General features: G+C 45.7%; 1 protein-coding gene across 1 annotated transcript in view; it reads right to left on the bottom strand.

Annotated features, from left to right (window-relative positions):
- LOC119169944 (adenylate cyclase type 3) overlaps positions 1–20837 on the bottom strand; it is a 1227834-nt gene that overhangs the window by 294170 nt on the left and 912827 nt on the right. Inside the window, exon 14 of the mRNA XM_075886158.1 lies at positions 3709–3807. Within this exon, the coding sequence (XP_075742273.1) occupies positions 3709–3807 (99 nt within the window). The remainder of the gene's footprint in view (positions 1–3708; positions 3808–20837) is intronic.

The following is a 20837-nucleotide window of genomic DNA, read 5'->3' as shown; positions in this document are numbered from 1 at the left end:
CTCGAAGCAGTTTATTTGTTGCGCCCTCTTGCGTATTCAGTACGCGCACATGAAGCTACGTTTTTCTGATTGATTGATTTGTGGGGTTTAACGTCCCAAAACCACCATTTGATTACGGGAGACGCCGTAGTGGAGGGCTCCGGAAATTTTGACCACCTGGGGTTCTTTAACGTGCACCCAAATCTGAGTACACGGGCCTACAACATTTCCGCCTCCATCGGAAATGCAGCCGCCGCCGCCGGGAATCGAACCCGCGGCATGCGGGTCAGCAGCCGAGTACCTTAGCCACTAGACCACCGCGGCGGGGCAAGCTACATTTTTCTCAAAGAGCGTTTTAATATATAGAATTTTGAATTTCGATGTACCTATTCTCACAAAGTACTGAATTTATTCTTATGAGACTTTGCATGCATGAGCTGCAACAAATCGGAAACTATCTGAACCAAAAACACTGCTGATTTTTATCAACGTGAAGTTGTAAAAAATATAAAAAATACGCACCACCTGTGCCCTTGTGAATGCGGTTGCTTTATTTCTTGACGGTAACTAGCTAAATTATGTTTTTTTTAGCTCAGATGTACCCTACGTGCATACAGGGTGTCCCAGGTAACTTTAGCCAGAGTTTAAAAACATGCCAGCACGAGCAATTGCAACGCGACCAGACGCATGCTGCTCACCGTTGCTTGGAATTAGTCACACGATTTTTGTGTTGTCTAGTATTGCTTAATTAGATAAATTTAATAACTACCTTTTGAAGTAACGAAGATAGATAAACATTTTAATGAGAAAGTTGCAGATCAGTTTGCAAAATGTCCGAATAGATAGTTTTGAACCTTATATCTGTTAAGCATTAGTATTTTTCTGCCTTTACAAATGCCCTCAAAATACAAAAAATACCGCGTGACAAACCCGCTTGCACGTCAGTACGCACGATGATTCTAGTGCTCCCTAAAGTTTCACGTACGAACGACACGCTTGACTTCAACCGGTTCAGTCCAGCGATAAGCAGTCACATCGGTTATCGTTTTTGTGGCTGATAGCAATACGTGTTCATGGTAAAGCCACCGTCATCGTTGCGGCCCTGCCGAGGCAGCACAATGGGGTCGTTCGTACGAATAACGTTAGGGAGAACTAGAATGATTCTGCGCACTGGCGCTCGAGTGGCTTGGTCACATGTTTTTTGTATTTCGCGGACATTTGTAATTAGCAGAAAAACACTAATATCCGACAGATATAAAGTTCAAAACTATCTAATCAGGTGTTTCGCAAACGCGTCTACAACTTTCTCATTGAAATTTTTTATCCATCTTTGTTTCTTGAAAAGTTAGTAAATAAACAATCTGATTATTCAGTAATTGAGAACACAAAAAAATTGTCTGAATAACTCTAGGCAACGGTATGCAGCATGCATTCGGTCGTGTCGTATTTGCTTGTGCCGGTATATTCTTAAACTCAGGCTAAAGTTATGTGAGACACCCTGTTTACAATCCATAGCTGCATATCATTACATCAACTCAGTAATTACAGAGAAAAGGTAGATTGAATAAGTGAACCAACTTTCAAACTTGGGAGTGGGCAGTACAAAGTAAAGACAAGTAGGCATGAAAAACAGTATCATGCGATTCACAGTGGCATTCTTCTTCAGCGTGAGAAACGTTATGTGGATACGCACAGCCGCTTCTAAAATATTGCGGTAAAACTAACGTATTCAACTTACCCAACCATATCCTGTATATTGCTGGGAAATGAATATATATTTAAGTTCCTATGTTATGTATGTTGGAGGGATTCACAGCCCCTTCATGATCTAAATGCACGCTGGAAACGCGAAGGAAGAGCCAGAGTCTGTTTGAAGGCAGCGTTTATTAAACAGGCGCGATGCCGTAAGCTTTCGCTTACTCCAAATCCATTTCTACCCTAGTCAGGTCGTTCTGCGTCCCCTCTACCCGAAACTATACCCCACCGATGTGTGTAAAGCGTGCGGGTAAAGAGCAACACTGAGCCACATGCTCTGGGAATGTGCCGGCGACGACAGTCGTGCAAATGCCATCAATCGCTATGCGCCTATAGCGGCCACCAATACCAAATCACAGGGAGCCTCGAGCTCACTCGTTCCTGCCGCTGCCCTGGCTGCGGGAGCCGCGGGGGACCTTCGCCAGTGTCACCACCACTGGGAGGCGGCCCTTCAAAGTCCAGAGCTGAAAGACCAACTCTGGGCCGTCTGACAGGCCGAGGATGCTGCCCGATTCCAGAGACTATGAGCTGCTAGCCTGCTACCTAAAGCCACGGAGGCCGAATCGCCGGCCCATTGTGCTAAATAAAGTCGTTTTGTTTTTCTCTCGACCTCAATACGCTTTCTAACAGAAGGAATCGCGCCTGCCTACGCCTTTTTCACGATATGTTCTTCATGAATTCAGAAACAAAGCGCACTGTTCTCTCGACATTTTCACGTCTCATCTCGCATCGACCACAAGATTAAAGTTCATGTTCTATTCTGCCATACCAACATAAATTTCCTACGTGCCCAAGACTGATTTTATGGAACCGCCTTTCAGCCTCCATCGTCAGCAACCCTGATCATGAATAATAGAAGACTGAAATTTCTTACTTGTAACACCTCTCCTCTCTGTGACACAGCAAATGGCATTGAGAGTATTTAAAGAAAAGAGATTATTAAATTGATTATTATTATCATCAACAGTTTTGGTAACTCACAGGTATCCAAACATGTTTCATTTAAAAAAATATATATTTGGTTGTCCTCTTTTCATCCGTATTCAACCCTGTTGCGCTGTTGGTTATATCACGATGAACATCTACCAACTAGCCCGACTTTCCAGGCTGATTCAAAGATGTCATTTTGATGAATGGTAACTGCACGTTCAACATTACTGCCAAGATTAGGCAGCAAGTAATATCCTGTTTCTGATATTTTAGGACGAATGGTTTTCTATTTTATGGGAGATTAGTTGTTGATTAGAGGTGCTTTTGATAATTTGTGTTGCAGATCCTTTTTGTATGTATTATTATGTAGTCTGTGATTTGCAATTTCAAACGTATTATTTATTGGAGTGAAAACTGGCGGGAGCCGCTCAATATAGTTTCGGAATATTAGAGAGTTGGGCAAGTTGGTAAGTACCGTTGTAAAAGACAAAGCGTGGAAAGATAGACATAAGAAAGAAATCAAGACAACACAAACACCGACTAACAACTGAATAGGTGCACAATGGCGGAGTTGACAGTATGTTTGAGTACTCGAGGCTAATGATGATGCATGGCATATCAACATTAGTTGAAGTGCATGTGTTAGTCAACAATCGAATAAATCGCACAAAAATGAACTCAGAAGCATTAACAGTTACCCGTCACGCAGACACGCACGGTTGCCAGACTGATAGGTTCTGTGTCACCTGGGCATGCGCAGGTAAGTTTGGTAGCCTTGTTTCTTTGCCGCCTTTGAGGCCTCTTCACTAATTAGTTGGTGCTTGTGGGGTCTTGACTTCCTTCTTATGTTTTTGATTGTACGCCCAGCTTTTAGGGTGAATCGTTATATTCATATACTGATAATCTGCGGTTCTCCTTCAACTTCAACATTAAAATATATATTACCAGGAATACCTATTGACAGCTAATATTGGGCTAACTCAGCTGAAACGCATGGATGGAAAAGTAGAGAACTCATCATGTCGATTTCTCGGCTATTCTCACCTTGGGTTCGTCCTCTTTGCTGAGTCCACTTGCCGCCATGTAGCTGGAGCCGATGGTCTTTATTTTAAGGATGTCCTGGAACCGATTTTGCTCCAGGAGCTGAAACGAAGAAAACCTGTTGCCATTTGTCTGAGGAATACCTCCTTATTTGGTGTAGCGTATAACACTGTTTTGCAGCTGAACTAATATAAACTAGGAAGCATTCTAGCGGATCGCCTCATGTTTGGAGCAAAGCTTCCTAGCGCTGCCTATACGGCATCGGGCCATGTATAAACACCGCCTGGGGAATGGGCGGGGGCAGTAACCGTAGAGTTAATATACAGACTATGACAGTAATGGTGCAGCATGGCGATGACACCCGGCCCGTCTTCGTCGCACCTCCGGGAAACCTCACTTTGGTGCCATTGCCCATATTTATGGAACCTGTGTGACGGCTGTCTGGTGGAGCCTATTTGGGCACAGTTCATGCGGGAAATGTAGCGCCACTAAACAAGCCGCTAAGGTAAGATAGTGAAGAAACCTTGATACACAAATTTAATCAAGAATATTATTAGCATTACATATGCGATAATAAAACTAGCGGTTGTTCCAGGTACGAATACTACCGATGATCGAAGCTCCTTAGAAACGGGATGCAAACGGCTATGCGCCTAATCTCGCTGCTGATTTTAATGAGGGTGATAGGATGAATCAACGTTGTTTGAACCAGTACAATTTTGTAGATCCACTCGTGAGCCGACACGTGCCACTCTCGCGTGAACGCGATGGCGATGCACGTGTTAAAACGAGGTGAGACGCTTGGCTAGAGTAGCTGGAGCATAGAGAAAGATACTGTATAATAAGTGGCCACTCGAGCCTTTTCGCAGCCCAGCAAGAAAGGGTCTGACTAACTGCTAGATGGCGTACGCATAATCGCTTCAACTCCTCTTTCAAGACGTGTAATAGCAACCTCGGAAGGACAATGAAAACCTAAGATTGTCATCAAATTTCTGCAAGAAAGAAATATTATTGACTTGCGCAATTTTTCATATCCGCCCTAGATTATGTCTCGCAGAGGACATTTATTATTTTTTTACAAAAAACCGTGAAGTCTGTCTAAAAAGTGTTGTCTTTCTCAATTTGTTTTGTGCAAAGTGTGCAAGATTATGTGGTTTAGATGAACTGTACATTTATTCACTTTACGGAAGCATGGGTGGCACTCGTTCTCTGGATTTCGTGACGACTGGTTGTGCCCCCGCGATCTCCGATGACAGCGCAACTCTGGCCGACTGGCTCGCCCTATGCCATCTCCTGCCGCTGACAAGAGCTCTCGCTAAGTGGCGCCCCGTACTCGGACTCCTGTGACCGTGTCCATCTTTCCTATCTTCTCCTTGCTTCGGGGTATCGCTGTCCCTGCGCCACGCTATCTCCTTCCTCCTTTCCATCTCTAAACATTTAATCCTAACCTTTTATTCCTTCCTTACCCCCATCACTCGCGAACTACTTTTGAGGGGTCGCACTAAAATGCAGACAGTTATGGGGCTCACTTTTCTTTTCTGAATCACACAAGAAAAAAAGCATGGGTGTGTAGCCTATAGTCGTAAAAACACTCGCTTTCGGTGCATGAGGATACGGGCTCAAACATCAGCATTGGAAGAAATGTTTTTGTTGTTTCGGTTATGTTGAAGACATTATTGGGTCTGACCCGCCACTCGTGGTGCTGAAAGCAGCACAGTAGCTCGGCCGCAAGGCTCTACGGGAGTGTCCGCTCTTTACCTGAGCATGTTTCTCTGCGCCTAGAGCACTGAACCGGCTCGCGCTTACCCGTATACCCTGGCCCGGCACAGCTTGCGGGCCTATGGGCTGGGTTTGACCGGGTAAAGTAGGTTTTATGGTAGGCCTGCGCCGACCTCGGGCCTGAAGCTCTGGGATTAGGGCCGGGTAGTGTCATGTGATGTACTTTTACATTGAACCAGGGCCCTACCCAGATTTCGTTTTCTTCTGGGGGGGGGGGGGGGAGGGAGGTCGCCTTTATATTTTAAAGAGGGCACCGCCTTAAGAAGCCATTTTACGTATTCCATGCAAGGGTGAAAAAACATTTCTGGGGGGGGGGGGAAGCGGGGAAAGGCATGGGCCTGGTGTTGCACTCCCTGGCTACGCCTTTGCCTTGAGCCATATTCATCCTATAAATAAGCGTCCAAAAGTTTTTTCGTGCCTTTAGTACCAACCTGGCACAAAGCACGTGAATAAATCGAGATATCTTCATCCACCTCCTGTAGGTCGTGTGCTCGTATAGTCCTTTTATCAGTGCAACATCGTTTGGAAGGCCTACATCGTAATATTCTATCAATCAATCGTAATTTTGTTACAAAATACTGTGTAGACATTCAAGAGACGTAGTCGGAAAAGAGACAAATTATTGCCTGACAAAGTGCCGTAAGCCGTCCCAGTCAATAAGGCACACAAGAAACGGTACTGTTTATGTAAAAACAACACTAAACAAAGAAGTGGCAAGAATTTCAAAATAGTTTTAACAATTCATGATACATTGTTAGGAAAACACCTATACTTGGACACTTCTCTGCAAGGCTTAGTTTATAGTAATGATGTAGCATAATAATAGTTTTTTGAAAACACAAAAAACAAGGATTGTGTTGAAATATCCACTTTTTAACTAAATTATTAAATTTTCAAATAACCTAATAAATTTTTAAATACCTCAATAAATAACTTTTCAAATGCTTATTCTTTGAGCAATCGCCTACAGAGGGCGAATGGTCAAAGCAACTAAAGGCGACCGCGGACAACATAAAAGAATTCAAGATAGAAAAATCGGTCAGAAATCAGAAACTAACTGCAATCGATAAGAAACTTGAAAAAATTAGTGGACTGGAAAAGCAGGTTTCTGATTGCGTAAAGTGAATAGTGAAACTAGAAAACAACATCAAAGGCATGAACAGGAAAACCGAAGATCTATAGAACAGAAGTCGGAGGTCGAACCTGATTGTGTACGGAGTTGAGGAACAACAAAACGAGTCCTTTCAAGAGCTTCATAACCTCGTATCAAAGGAAATATTCGAAAATACACTAGACGTGAAGACTGCAGGCATTGCACGTATCCACTGACTTGGTAGAACTAGAGAAGGCGATCCGAAAAAAAGGCCAATAATTATCAAGTTGCTCGATTATCGCGACAAAGTTAAAATACTCCAGTCTTGTTCCAAACTGAAAGGGAGCGGTGATTCAATAAGCGAGGATTACTCGATTGACGTGCGTGAAACTAGAAGAAAACTGTGGAAAGTCACGAAAGAAAATCGCGATAGACGGGAAAGGGTTAGGCTTATTTTTGACAGAGTTCAGATAAACGGTCGTCTTTTTACTTGGGATGAAGACAGTAAAAATATCGCAGAAGTAAATAAAAAAAAACAAAGAGCAACTACCAATGGCGCAGTCTTCTCGACGACAACGCCCATAACTCTTCTAAATGTTGACGCGCGAAGTCTTGCAAACAAGGCAGAGCAATTTGAAGCTGTTTTATTGGCCCAAAAACCTGATATTGTCTTTGTGTGTGAAACGTGGCTACATTCAAATATATATGACCATGAAATTGTGCCACCGAGCTACACAATTGTCCGCAAAGATAGGGAGACTAGAGGCGGCGGAGTATCAATTGTTTTACGGTAGGGAATGGCTTACATGGTCATGCCATAGGTGAACATTGTCGAAGCGGTTTGGTGTAAGCTTCTCCTGAACTACGGCTACGTGAATGTTGGCGCTATTTAAAAGCCCCCAAATGCCGATGCGACGTACCTAAACCCCCTTTTGGGTTATATGAATTGGCATACGCTCGGTGGCAGAATTATCATGGCGGGTGACTTCAACCTACCTGATGTAAATTGGTCGTCATTAGCTCTAAGTCCTCTGTCAAACAATATAGTCATCGACTTCTAATTTGCTTTCAATCTAACTCAGCTTGTTGTTCAAAATACACTAATGCAAAGACAGTCACTCTTAGTGTTAGACCTTGTATTTGCAAGTGATCAATTTTCCACCGACAGTGAAAGTGTTTGAACAATTTATGGCATATCGGATCATAAAATAGTTCTGTGTACTTCGCCTTAGCAACTCCAATACGGCAATCTGACCCAGTAAAATATGTGCCCTCCTTCAATAAAGGTAATGATGCGGCAATATTGAACTACCTATTCCACGAGTATTCCGACTTTTCTGATCTATTTGCAGATATACGCGAGCACAGATGAAGTGTGAACACAGTTTAAGCATCATATCATGCATTGTATTTCTAACTTTATTACCGAACGAAAACTGGTTACAAGAAATCACAACCCATGGGTTACCCGTGACATAAGTCGCCTTAAGCTCAAAATCAAGCGTGTAAGGAAGGCAAAAAAAACGCTAGGAAGTGCTAGATCAAAAATAGCAACGCTAACATCGACCTCAGAAGGAAAGATACGAGATGAAAAACGGCAATTTTACGGACACACTCTACAAAACTTTAGCAGAAGCGCACCCGATAAACTCTGGCGCTACGTAAGCGTAAAACTGTCGACATAATCAGTGGTTCAAGCTGAAGAGGGCAAGATAAAGGCGAATAATTTCAATTCGTACTTTCACTTTGTTTTTAGCACTGATAATCCCTGAAAGATTGCAACGGGTTCCCGTCACGTTGACCAAGGCAGATCACTTTAGTCGTTAAATATTACAGTACTTGGCATTCTTTCACTGCTATTAGACCTTGTTGAAAAGAAAAGTAGTGGCCCAGACCAAACACCAAGCACCTTTTTTAAAAACTATGCTGAACCCATTAGCAAGTACCTCCATCTAATATTTACAAAGTCAACTAGCGATTGCTGTCATACGGCGGAGTGGAAAACAGCGAAAGTTGTGCCAGTGCACAAATCTGGTGACACTTCTATTCCATCGAACTACCGGCCAATTTGTTTAACTTGCACTAGTTTCAAAATTCTCGAGCACGTTATCTTAAAGTTAATAACCAAGTATGTAGAAGAAAACAACCTCATCTCTCTTTCTCAGCATGTGTTCAGAAGTGGGCTAACTACTGTCACTTAACTCGCAGAGGCTATACATGACTTCGGTCTGGCAATAAATGAACAATCTGAAATCGATTTACTTTTTTAGATTTCTCTGAGACCTTTAATATCTAAACTCACCATTAAACTCATAAAAAACTAAGCAATGGTCCAATAGGTAAATGGATTAGTGACTACCTCTCAGACCGCTACCAGTTCGTGCACTATAATGGAAACAATTCTGACACTGTTAAAGTCCTTTCGGGCGTTCCGCAGAGATCTGTTCTCGCTCCGCTCTTGTTCTTCTTATTCATTAATGACAATGTTGAATCAGTAAACGTTAAAATTAGACTGTTTGCAGATGACTGCATTATTTACAGTGAAATCAAACACACCGACGATCAGGTTGATTGCTTGATTGATTTGTGGGGTTTAACGTCTCAAAACCACTATATGATTATGAGAGACGCCGTAGTAGAGAGCTCCGGAAGTTTCGACCACCTGGGGTTCTTTAACGTGCACCCAAATCTGAGTACACGGGCCTACAACATTTCCGCCTCCATCGGAAATGCAGCCGCAACAGCCGGGATTTGATCCCGCGACCTGCGGGTCAGCAGCCGAGTACCTTAGCCACTAGACCACCGTGGCGGGGCCTGACGATCAGGTTTCTCTTAACAAATCCCTAAACAACGTAGCCCAGTTGTGCCAAGATTGGCAGATGCTTATTAATTCTGAAAAAAACGGTCGTGATGAACGCAAGCAGAAAGAAAAGCAAACAATTATTTCCATACTCGCTTAATGGTGTCACGCCTTGCACAGCAACTCAGTATAAATATTTAGGGCTTCTAATATCATCTGACCTCAAATGGACTGTGCATGTACAACAGGTGACGAAAAAGGCAATGAACAAGTTTTTTTCTAAAACGGACCCTACGCTACGCTACCACAGATACGAAGTCCTTATCTTACATTACCTTTATAAGGCCTATGCTAGAATATGCGAATATAGGGTAGTTTCTTTCAACAAATACTGACATAGCTCTGCTCGAGAGCGTGCAGCGCAAGGCGGTAAGATTTATCTTTAACCACTATGAGCGAACGGATTCCCCTTTCGAGCTCCTGCTCAGAGAAGATCTACCTACGCTCCGAGATAGAGCAAAAATACATCGGTTGAAGCTTTTTTATTAACTGTTGAATGGCCGCTTTAAAACTAATCCATCCGCCTTCACTACTATGAAAGCAAAAGGGAAAGTGCGCCAAAAAACACGACTTCAGCTTCAAATATTATTTCTGCCGTAACAACACCTTCAGGTTTTCATTTTCCCTCGCGTAATAAGAGAATAGAATGCGCTTGATTCAGCTACTGCAGAAGAGCCAACACTTCAAACTTTTCTAGAAACAGTTGAAAATATCATGTCGGTGCTCCCAAGTTCTATGTCCTAACCTAATTGCATACGGGTGAAAGCATCCACACTCTAACATTTTATTTTATTTATCATTTGGTTGTAGGCAATGTATTGCTATGCCTGTATGATGTATACATTAGTTATTACCATGATCGCGACACTTGCATGTAATGATGTCGTTACTCTTGTGAGCGTTTCTTGTGTACTCTTCTTGTATTGCCACTGCATTGCCTTGCTTGTAAAAAGTTTGTATCTTTTCCGCTCCTGATTGATTGATTGATATGTGGGGTTTAACATCCCAAAACCACCATATGATCATGAGACAAGCCGTAGTAGAAAGCTCCGGAAATTTTAGCCCACCTGGGGTTCTTTAACGTGCACCCAAATCCGAGCACACGGGCCTACAGCATTTCCGCCTCCAACGGAAATGCAGCCCCCGCAGCCGGGATTTGATCCCGTGACCTGCGGGTCAGTAGCCGAGTACCTCCATCACTAGACCTTCGCGGCGGGGCTTTTCCACTTCTGTAATAACCCTCAAGGAGGGTTGACAGTATTTTGTTAACAAATAAACAAAATAAAATAAAATTAATAAATACAACAATGTCATTACAGTTCAGCAAAATAAAATGCGAGAGGTAATTATACACGTAACTTTTAACAAGAAACTTGTGTGATTTCGCAGAGAGAGAAAAAATAACCACCTAAGCACTCCGTGCGAATGCTAAACCAGCGAAAGTTGAAACGTGCTCCCCTGGTGTTTAGCAGTGGGTTCAACGCAGCGGCACTAAAGCCTTTCACAAATATTGGCTATACCTGTGTCACGCGGGCGTGCAAAAAGTCTTTTACTTAAGTGAGCTTTTACCAGATTGAAAGAATTCCAACAAAGAAGCGTTGCAGTGAAAATGGTGGCACTAATAATTTTTTTAGTGTTTTCTTTCGAAGACGCTACCGAAAGCATGACGCTAGCAGTTAAAATAGAAGTAATAGAAATAAACGATGTATCCCAATATACCAATTTAGGATTTGTTGTATGGCTCGTTTTATCAACTAAAATTTAGAATAACAGTTAAAGAAACCCCAAGGTGAAGGTTTGTTGCACAAGTTAAGGAAGCATATTGTCGCAGTGCAACGCGAACAAAAGATGACAGCAGCTTACGGCAGCGAAAAGAGCGTATTCAGGATCAGCTGTACAGCAAGATGCCTGCTTCGTTGTCGTCCCGAAAAACCACCTGACCCACTAGCTGGAGTCTACAAAACATTTCTATCATCGTTCTTTTCATTATAAACACGTGTCACTTGCCCCTCCTTATAAGAGCATCGCCCCGATGCTGATTCAGACCCACAGTATTTTTTTAACGTGCAGTCAGTCACTCACATACGGCTTCATGTGCACTACATAACAAGTTCAGGCTGGTGCTGGCGACGCCTCGGGCATTGGGGACTGTCGAAGACGACCTCGTAGGTGACGTCACTTAGCTGGCGCGATACTCGGTATGGCCCGAAATATCGCCTTAGTAGCTTCTCGGACAGTCCACGTTTTCGTACGGGTGTCCAAACCCACACTCTGTCACCGATTTTATACGTTACAGTTCTACGGCGAGCATTGTAGCGGCCTGCGTCCCAGTCTTGTCGCTGGAGGATCCACCAGCGGGCGAGCTGCCTAGCTTCTTCCGCGCGTTCAGTGAACACGTCAGCGCCTATGTCGGTAGCGTCCCATTCATGCGGCAACATCGCATCCAGCATAGTCCGTACCTCCCGTCCATGAACCAAGCTTAATGGAGTCATGCGAGTCGCCTCTTGTTTAGCCGTATTGTTTGCGAACGTGATATAGGGTCAAATTTCGTCCCAATTCTTATGTTGGACATCCACGTACATCGACAGCATGTCTTCAATCGTCTTGTTGAGGCGCTCCGTTAGTCCATTCGTTTGTGGGTGGTACGCAGTGGTCTTACGGTGAGTTGCTCCACTAAGCATCAGGACGTAGTCTAAAAGAGTTGCCGTAAATGCTGTTCCGCGGTCTGTGATAACGATAGTCGGGGCGCCGTGACGTAGCACAATATTTTATATGAAAAATCTCGCCACTTCCACTGCAGTTCTCTTTTGGATAGCTTTTGTTTCGGCATTCCTGGTTAGGTAGTCTGTTGCGACTATAACCCAGCGATTCCCTGCAGTAGATGTAGGAAGGGGTCCCAAAATATCCATTCCTATCTGTTGAAACGGTGTACATGGAAGCTGAACTGGTTGCAGCTGACCGGCGGGTCTCTTTGGAGGTGACTTGCGTCGCTGGCAATCGAGGCAAGTGCGAATGTGGTGCTTGACGGCTGTTGTGAGTCGTGGCCAGTAGTATCCCTGCTGTACTCTTGCCAATGTGCGAGTGTAGCCTAAATGGCCAGACGTCGGCTCATTGTGACATGCTTGGAGCACTTCAGTTCGAAGGGGTGCAGAAATAACGAGCAAATAGCCCCGATGGAAGAAAAGTTTCTTTTGTAGAGGACGCCATTGCGTAAGCAAAACGACGATAATGTCAAAACGACGATAACGACTCTAGGTGCCCTAGAAGGACGTCCGTCTACGTAATTAATCAAATCAAGCAATTCAGGGTCACCTCGTCGTTGTTGGGCAATCGTGGACACGTCGAGAACACCAAGGAAGGCCATATTGTCGTCGTCAGAAAGAGAAGCTGACTGTACTGCTGATCGAGACAGGCAGTCGGCGTCCGTATGGCGCTTCCCAGACTTGTGTATGACCGTCATATCAAACTCTTGTAACTTCAGACTCCACCGTGCTAATCGGCCGGTTGGATCTCTTAAATTAGTCAACCAACAGAGTGAATAATGGTCACTTATAACTTTGAAAGGGCGGCCATACAAATACAGTCGAAATTTTATAACAGCCCAGACCACGGCGAGGCATTCTTTCTCAGTTGTTGAATAATTGGCCTCGGCGCTTGTTAGCATCCTGCTTGCTTAGGCAATCATTCGTTCCGTGTCTTCTTGCCACTGCACAAGCACAGCTCCGAGGCCTACAATGCTTGCTTCAGTGTGAAGCATTGTTGGCGCTTGCTCGTCGAAGTGAGCAAGCACTCGAGGTGTTTGAAAACGTTAGCGGAGTTCATTATACGCTGCTTGCTGTTCGCGGTTTCACTCAAAGGCGGCTTCGTCTCACGTGAGGCGAGTTAACAGCGACGCAATCCGTGCGAAGTCGGCGATGAACCGGCGATAGTAGGCGCATAGGCCCAGAAAGCGCCTGACAGCTTTCTTATCGGACGGTACTGGGAACTGTGCCACGGCCGCAAGTTTTTTGAGATCAGGCCGAACGCCGCTGCAGCTGACGACATTACCAAAAAACAGCAGTTCTTCAAAACAAAAGTGGCATTTCTCTGGTTTCAATGGGAGGCCTGCGGAGCGTATGGCTCTTAAAACAACTTCTAGCCTCTTGAGATGCTCGTCAAAAGTTGGAGAAAACACTATGACGTCATCTAGATAAACTAAACAGGTTTTCCATTTTAACCCTAAAAGTACAGTGTCCATGAGCCTTTGAAAAGTAGCGGGCGCTGAGCACAGACCGAAGGGTAAAACTTTAAATTCATATAAACCATCCGGCGTCACAAAAGCGGTTTGTTCCCGATCTCTTGGGTCTACCTCGATCTGCCAGTATCCACTTCTGAGGTCCATTGAAGAAAAGTAGCGAGCGTTTCGAAGCCTATCGAGGGAGTCATCAATACGTGGAAGCGGATACACATCTTTCTTAGTCACTTGATTCAGCTTCCTGTAATCCACGAAAAAACGCAGGGTACCGTCCTTTTTCTAAACTAATACTACAGGCGATGCCCATGGGCTCTGTGATGGCTGAATCACATCCCCTTCAAGCAGTTTAGCGACTTGTTGCTGTATCACTTCTCGTTCCTTTGGAGCCACACGATAAGGATTCTGGGGTATAGGCCTTGCTGCGTCGTGGGTAATCATTCGATGCTTTGTTAGCGGCGTTCGACCGGCTCATGATGTCGATGAAAAGCAGCCCTGAAATTCAGCTAGCAGCTCAAGAAGTCTCGTTCGTTCGTCCCTTGACAACGTAGTACCAACGTCAAGATTAGGTACTGATTCTTCTTGAGGTGCTTCGTCTAGGGCCGATAAACTGCCTTGGATTTCTGCAGTAGTGACAAATTAAGCGACGGTTGTACCCTTCGGGAGATGTCGGCGCTCAGTATTGAAGTTAGTGAGCAGCAAGCTTGTGCATCCAGCAGTGGCAATGACTAGACCTCGAGCAACTGAAATACCGTGGCTAAATATCAGCGAGCTTATTTGGTCAGCAATACCGTCGCCGTCAAACGGCTCATCCCCTGCCACCGAAACAAGCGTACACGATCGTGGCGGGATGACCACATCGACATCCGTCAGACGCAAAGGCCCTGAACAAGACGTATGTCTCGGCTCTGAACAATCGACTAAAGTAGGGCTGTTGTTGCGAAACGTAATGACACTGTCAGAGACGTTGATGACGGCGCCATGTTCTCTCAAGAAATACATTCCGATAATCAGGTCTTTACAGCATGAAGCGAGAACGACGAACGTCGCCACGAAAGTAGAGCCACCGATGTCAGGCCTTGCTGTGCACATTCCGACAGGCATCAGTAATTGGCCACCTGCCGTCCTTAAGTGAGGTCCCGTCCACGCTGTCTTCACTTTCTTGAGGCGTACGGCAAGGTCATCACAGATAATAGAGAAGTCAGCCCCCGTGTCGACTAAAGCTTTGACTTGCTGTCGATCCACAAGAACGGTAAGGCCTGGGGTCACAGTTTCGTCAGTATTACGTCTCGTTGGCTTTACAGCGTCCTGAGGTGGGAGTAATGGGGGCTTTTTTTCTTCGTCTTGACAGCCTGCAACCTTACCCCCTGAGGTCGCCGCCTTCAGTTTCCCTGGTGTGGGCTGGGTGACCTCACTCCTCTGGTGTCGGAAAAAGTGCGACGCTGCAACGAAGGTGACTGGGCAGGAGAAGGAGAGCGTGGTCGATGTCAGAAGACCGGCTCGTAATGAGTTATAGTCTCGTCATTATTGTTACGGCGGCCTTCGAATGGGTGTCGAGGTACTGGAGGTCCTTGAGAACCGAAATCACGACGGCGGGATACGTAGTCGTTAGCATGTCGAATGTCAAACCGTGGCCTGAGAGGGCGAGACGGATCGGCGCAGTGCCAGCAATAGCGGGCTATGTGGCCTACACCTCCGAAGTTGAAACAGAGTGGACGCCTGTCGACAGTGTGCCAGGTGTCTGTTCGGCGAAGCTGTGGTTGCCGTGAAGAATTCTCACGCGACGAGGTCCATGGCAGGCCAGAAGACGACAGGTCGTATGGCGGCGGGATGGGTGGGCGCCACGATGTCTCCCCCTGTGGTGGTGACCAAGGAACAGTTGCAGGTGGCGGATAGTATGAAGGCGGAGCGAGTGGGGAGGTTCGAAAGGCGGCGGCGTACGTCATGGGACGTTGTTCTGGGGCAGAATCAGCTGTCGAGAATGCTTGGTGGATTTCGTCACGGACGACTTGAGCGACAGATGCCATGGGTGTATCCACTACCAGAGTCCGCAGCCTTCGCAGTTCTTCAAGAACAATCTCTCTTATCATGTCACGTAAGGAGCTATGACTGCCAAACGTCACAGCGGCGGCCTGAATTTGGGGGCTGCTGCACAAGCGGTCATATTGTCGGCAGCGTTGGTGAAGGGCCCGCTCGATAGCCGACGCTTCTTTAATGAAGTTCTCTACAGTGCTTGGCGGGTTGCGCAGAAGTCCGGCGAACAGCTGCTCTTTCACGCCACTCATGAGATAGCGCAACTTCCTATCTTCGGTCATCTGCGGGTCAGCCCTCCGAAATAAACGTGTCATGTCTTCGGTGAACATAGCGACCGTTTCATTGGGTTTTTGAACCCTTAGCTCTAGTAGTTGGTGTGCGCGGTCACGTCTGTCGACATTGGCAAAAGTTTCAACCATCTTCTGGTGAAAGTCGGTCCATGTGGACAGGTTGCCTTCTCTATTCTCGTACCAAGTACGGGCTCTGTTATCGAGATAGAAGTAGGCCCGGCCGAGCTTTTCCTGTGCAGACCACTGGTTGATCTTCGCAACACGGTCATAGTGGTCTAACCAGTCTTCTACATCTTCGTGTGCGCCACCACCAAAGCGTTTAGGCTCTAGCGATTGAAAAAACGTTACCTGGGATGGCGCGGGAGGACTGGTGCCGAGAAGTACAGGCTGGGGGCTGGTGTTAGGCATTTCTAGATGTCTGGTAGAGGGTTTCTGCGAGGGGTTGCAGTCTGGAGGAATACCTCGTAGCCGACGACTGAATCAATGGACAGGGGTTGCAGTAGGCACGTCAGGGCTAAATGAACGGCTCCCACTAGAAGTGTGAAGCATCGGGCAGCGTCGCGGCTCAGCTCCTTCACCAGTGTCGCAGTGCAACGCGAACAAAAGATGACAGCAGCTTACGGCAGCGAAAAGAGCATATTCAGGATCAGCTGTACAGCAAGATGCCTGCTTCGTTGTCGTCCCGAAAAACCACCTGAACCACTAGCTGTAATCTACAAAACATTTCTATCATCGTTCTTTTCATTAAAAACACGTGTCAATATGTCTTCCCACAGTCTGATTGCATCAAACTGCAGGTATCCACCTCCCACCACTGCAGACACTGTTTTTAGGGGGCGAAGCTTTTTATGCCATAGGTCGTGCGTCCGTGATGTATCTAGTAGTAGTAGTAGTAGTAGTAGTAGTATTAGTAGTAGTAGTAGTAGGTAGCCACCTATCGTTTTGTCCTTGGAAGTTCCGCTGGATGGCGGTACTTCCGTATCATGAATATATGATGAAACGATGCAAGATGGCGAAGTGTTCACTAAATAAACAGATGGACGGATGGACGCAGGGACGGATGCACATGCGGACGGAGTGATGGATGCACGGAAGGACGTATGCACGGACGAATGAATGGATGCATGGACGAACGAACGCAGGGACGGACGGATGGACACACGGATGCAGACACGGACGCACGAAGAACACACGGATCCACGGAAGGACGGGCGGATGAACGCAAGGGCGGATGGATGGATGGATGGACGCACGAATGAACTCACGGACGGACGGATGCGTAGAGGCTTCGCCCCACTGATTATGATTCAGTCCGTGGCATAGATTTTCGTGCAATAATACCTAGAGTGGAATCTGGCGCTGTGATCGTGTTCCTTCATGGGAATTATGGGAAGTACAGGCTTCGGATTGGATAGGGTTTGCTCGCGAACTGTCTACGGCCTTTTTTCTACAGTGTCAGTTTAGTTCTTCACGCAGCATTGGGTCTTCGGGTGTGGTGGAAAAGGCTGAAGCAGTGTTTTGGCTGTTTGAAGAGGCTGACGACCACTAGATCTCCTAATTTGCTGCGACGTTGCAGCTTTACGAGTCGTATTTGACAGTTTAAACAAAGTGTCATCCACTCACCGCTGCGCATAGATGTAGCATCTCATGTCAGTACAGGCTATTGCCTCGAGTTCATGTTTTTCACGCGCGCGTTTTGCCTAAACTTGTTTTAAATCGACTGCAAAGCGATGACGAAGCTAAGCGGACACACCGTCACACTCCGCTGACTCTACTTCACAACAAAACCAGAGGTGCGTTGGGGGCAGACCACTGGTACAGACACACCAAGCATCGCAGAAAACTAAACGATAAGTTTTTCTCACTTAATACTGTAGTGTTATTGCTATAAATAGATAATACTTTCTAAAAAACAGGCATGTTTGTTTTCAAGTTTTGTAAAAAAATAATTCATTAGTTTTTTTATGTCAAATCTGGAACGCAATGCCAGAGCGATGCATACCCTGGTGGTTAAATTTGCCCAGGGGTGCAATTCTGGACACTGTAATTCCGCCATATTGTCAAATTCTGTAACAGCGGCATTTTAAACCAACCTGAGAGGTCATAGCAGCTCGTTTGGCCAATTAGCATCGATCAATGGCGGAATCTGACAAAATGACAGAATTCGACAATGTCCAGATTAGCACCCCTGGTTTCACTTTTACCACCTGGTCACAAAAACTTTTTGCGATAAAGTTTGCGTGCAAATAAATCAAGCAAGTTTCAAATAAATTTAAGTTCATGCCACTTTGTTTTACACTTGGTAAAGAAGCGTTGCCAGAACACCATCCATCCGAAGCTTGTACTTCCCATAATTCCCATGCGGGTACAAGCGTCGCTGAAGGAGCTCGCGTAGACACTATCGCCATATTCCCCTCTAGGTATTGTTGTATGAAACTCTATGGTCCATTGATATCCTGTGATTTTTCCATGCACCGCCGGGTGCTTCGTCCTAGGTGATGGTCATAGATACTTAAACTACTGGAATGCCGAGTACACACACGACGGCCGAGCACTTTTTCTCACTTGTGTGAAGTGGCCGATGCGATGTGTGAAATGGCCGATGCGAGTCTGAGCGTCACTACGTGATGTTCACGATGAGTTCTATAACTCTGTCTCAGAAGTTCCCTTCTGCACTGTGTAGGCTACAAGGCCCGTTAGGCAATATTGCGGACGATGAGCCCCTCTACATGTATCAAACCTTGTCGCGTCATCTGCCAAGCGTCCCCCGCGCATCTGCACGCAAAAGTTCGGCGAGCCGACAGTAACGTCGGAAAAAGTAAAACATGGCAGCACCCATCGACGGTACTGCCCTCCACATCGAGGTAATCACGTCGTAGTCGCGCGATCTGGGGCCCGTAAGTTCTAGGCTGACGCTTTTATTTGGTTTAGATTTATGTCTTGAAGTTTCAGCAGCGATCTATTCGGTGTCGTTTGTAATACTCATGGGCTATTGATGGCGCGCCGTGCAATTGTAGATGGGTGCCGGAGGATGATGAACCCGGGAATTTGCATAGAAAGAGATAGGGCGCACGGATGTACGCCCCGTTCCACTTTGACCGGATAAACTGTTGATCATCGAATGAACGTATATAAGACCAAAGTACTTTCTCAAACGATAGGAGCGGGAAAATAATCGCTACCTCATTTCTTTCCGCAGTGCGAAGGGTGGTGGTGTCAGCTGATCGACCGTGCATCAATGACGCCTTGCGTAATCTTGCCCGTGCTACAGAAAACTGCGCAAACTTGAATTTGCGTACGAACTGAACGGCTCTCCCATATTACTTATGCTGAACCTGCCTGACGGATTTCTCGAAGCAGTGGGCCACAAAAGAGTTGCGCGCCGTTGTGGCTGCACGGGACCGCATGTTTAACGTAGCGATGGTTTGTACACATTACGCAGTCGTGATTACTTGCTCTGTAAGCACCATTTAGTTGGTTTTTTGAAGAAACACAAACATTTACCTTCCCATTAGTAGCGTCTGTGCCACAGCCATGATGAGATTTTAACAGTACGCAATTCACTGCACTTGGATGTTGCCGCTTCTGTCAGCGCAATCGCACAAAGGTATAGAAACGAATACACGCGCACACTTTTCACAACTTCGAAATTGTGAAAATTCGTTGAGCTACAACCTCCTTCGTACGCTACCGGTGAAGTGTAGGAGAAGTTAGCAGATAGGTGTGCACTGGAGTCGTAATTGCATGTTACAATGTTTTAAACATTTCACTTCGCTGGTCAAGCTCGAGTGTATTGGTGGCATGCGGCGCTCCATAATATATATAGTAATTGGGCTACATGCAATGCGCAAGAAAATCTATGCTTCTATTTTGAGCTCGGTGAAAGATGTCTATCAAGTCAACATTTCAAAATTGCCTGAGATTTCCAGATTTTCGCTCAGTATTGCGGCGCTCCATATTATCCATAGTAATTGGGCTACATGCAATGCGCAAGAAAAACTATGCTTTTATTTTGAGCTCGCTGAAAGATGTCTATCAATCAACATTTCAAAATTGCCTGAGATTTCCAGATTTTTCTTCAGCGTGATTCCCTAAGTGGAACATGACTTTTTGCCACGTGCATACAAGACACCGTGCCATACAATGCTGTCCTTGTCTAATAAGTATGTGTACCACTTTGTGCGTCGATCTTTCTAAGCTTTCCAGTAGTTTAAATTACTTTATAGTGGATTTTGAATGTAAGAAATGTGTAACACCGAGAAAAATCTATATAAAATATCAGATACAGTATATTGCAGTTAGCCTCAATTGTAACTGCATACTCCATAGGTGGTGCCCAAGGATTTCAGCCTGGTGGCGCCAGCGAAAGTTTACATCTCTACCTATCTGCGGCCAACATTTCCGCGTTCGTTCAGCGATCCATTGTATGATGTTCTGTTTCATATCGCCACCTGGTGTTCTGTGCCAGTGAACAGTGGGTCAGTTCTGTGCCGGTGAACGAGAAAGACGAAGACGAGTAACCCGTGCAAGCGGAGACGTCCTTCTTTGTCTCTGAGATTTTGACAGTCGCGTTCCTTTGTACGTTTTTTCGAGCTCTCAGTGCGTGACAACTGGCGGAGGTGCGGGGTACCCTATGCAGCGAACCCCTCCCAGCACAAGAAGCTCCAGCCTCATACCGGTGATTACGCCTGTTCACCGTGCTAGCCGCAGGATCCGTGAACTGGACCCTGAGTTCGGACTTTTCTCAGAGGAGATGACGGCCCCAACTATTCCAGGCAGCGCCGTCCCAAGCGGCTCCAACCCAGCCGGTATGGAAGGCGCAACGCCATTGCAATATACACTGTT

The sequence above is a fragment of the Rhipicephalus microplus genome, chromosome 2 (genome assembly GCF_043290135.1).
Source record: "Rhipicephalus microplus isolate Deutch F79 chromosome 2, USDA_Rmic, whole genome shotgun sequence".
Classification (NCBI taxonomy): Eukaryota; Metazoa; Arthropoda; class Arachnida; order Ixodida; family Ixodidae; genus Rhipicephalus; species Rhipicephalus microplus.
The sequence above is the reverse complement of the archived record's forward strand: the minus strand, read 5'-3'. Positions and strand labels throughout refer to the sequence as shown.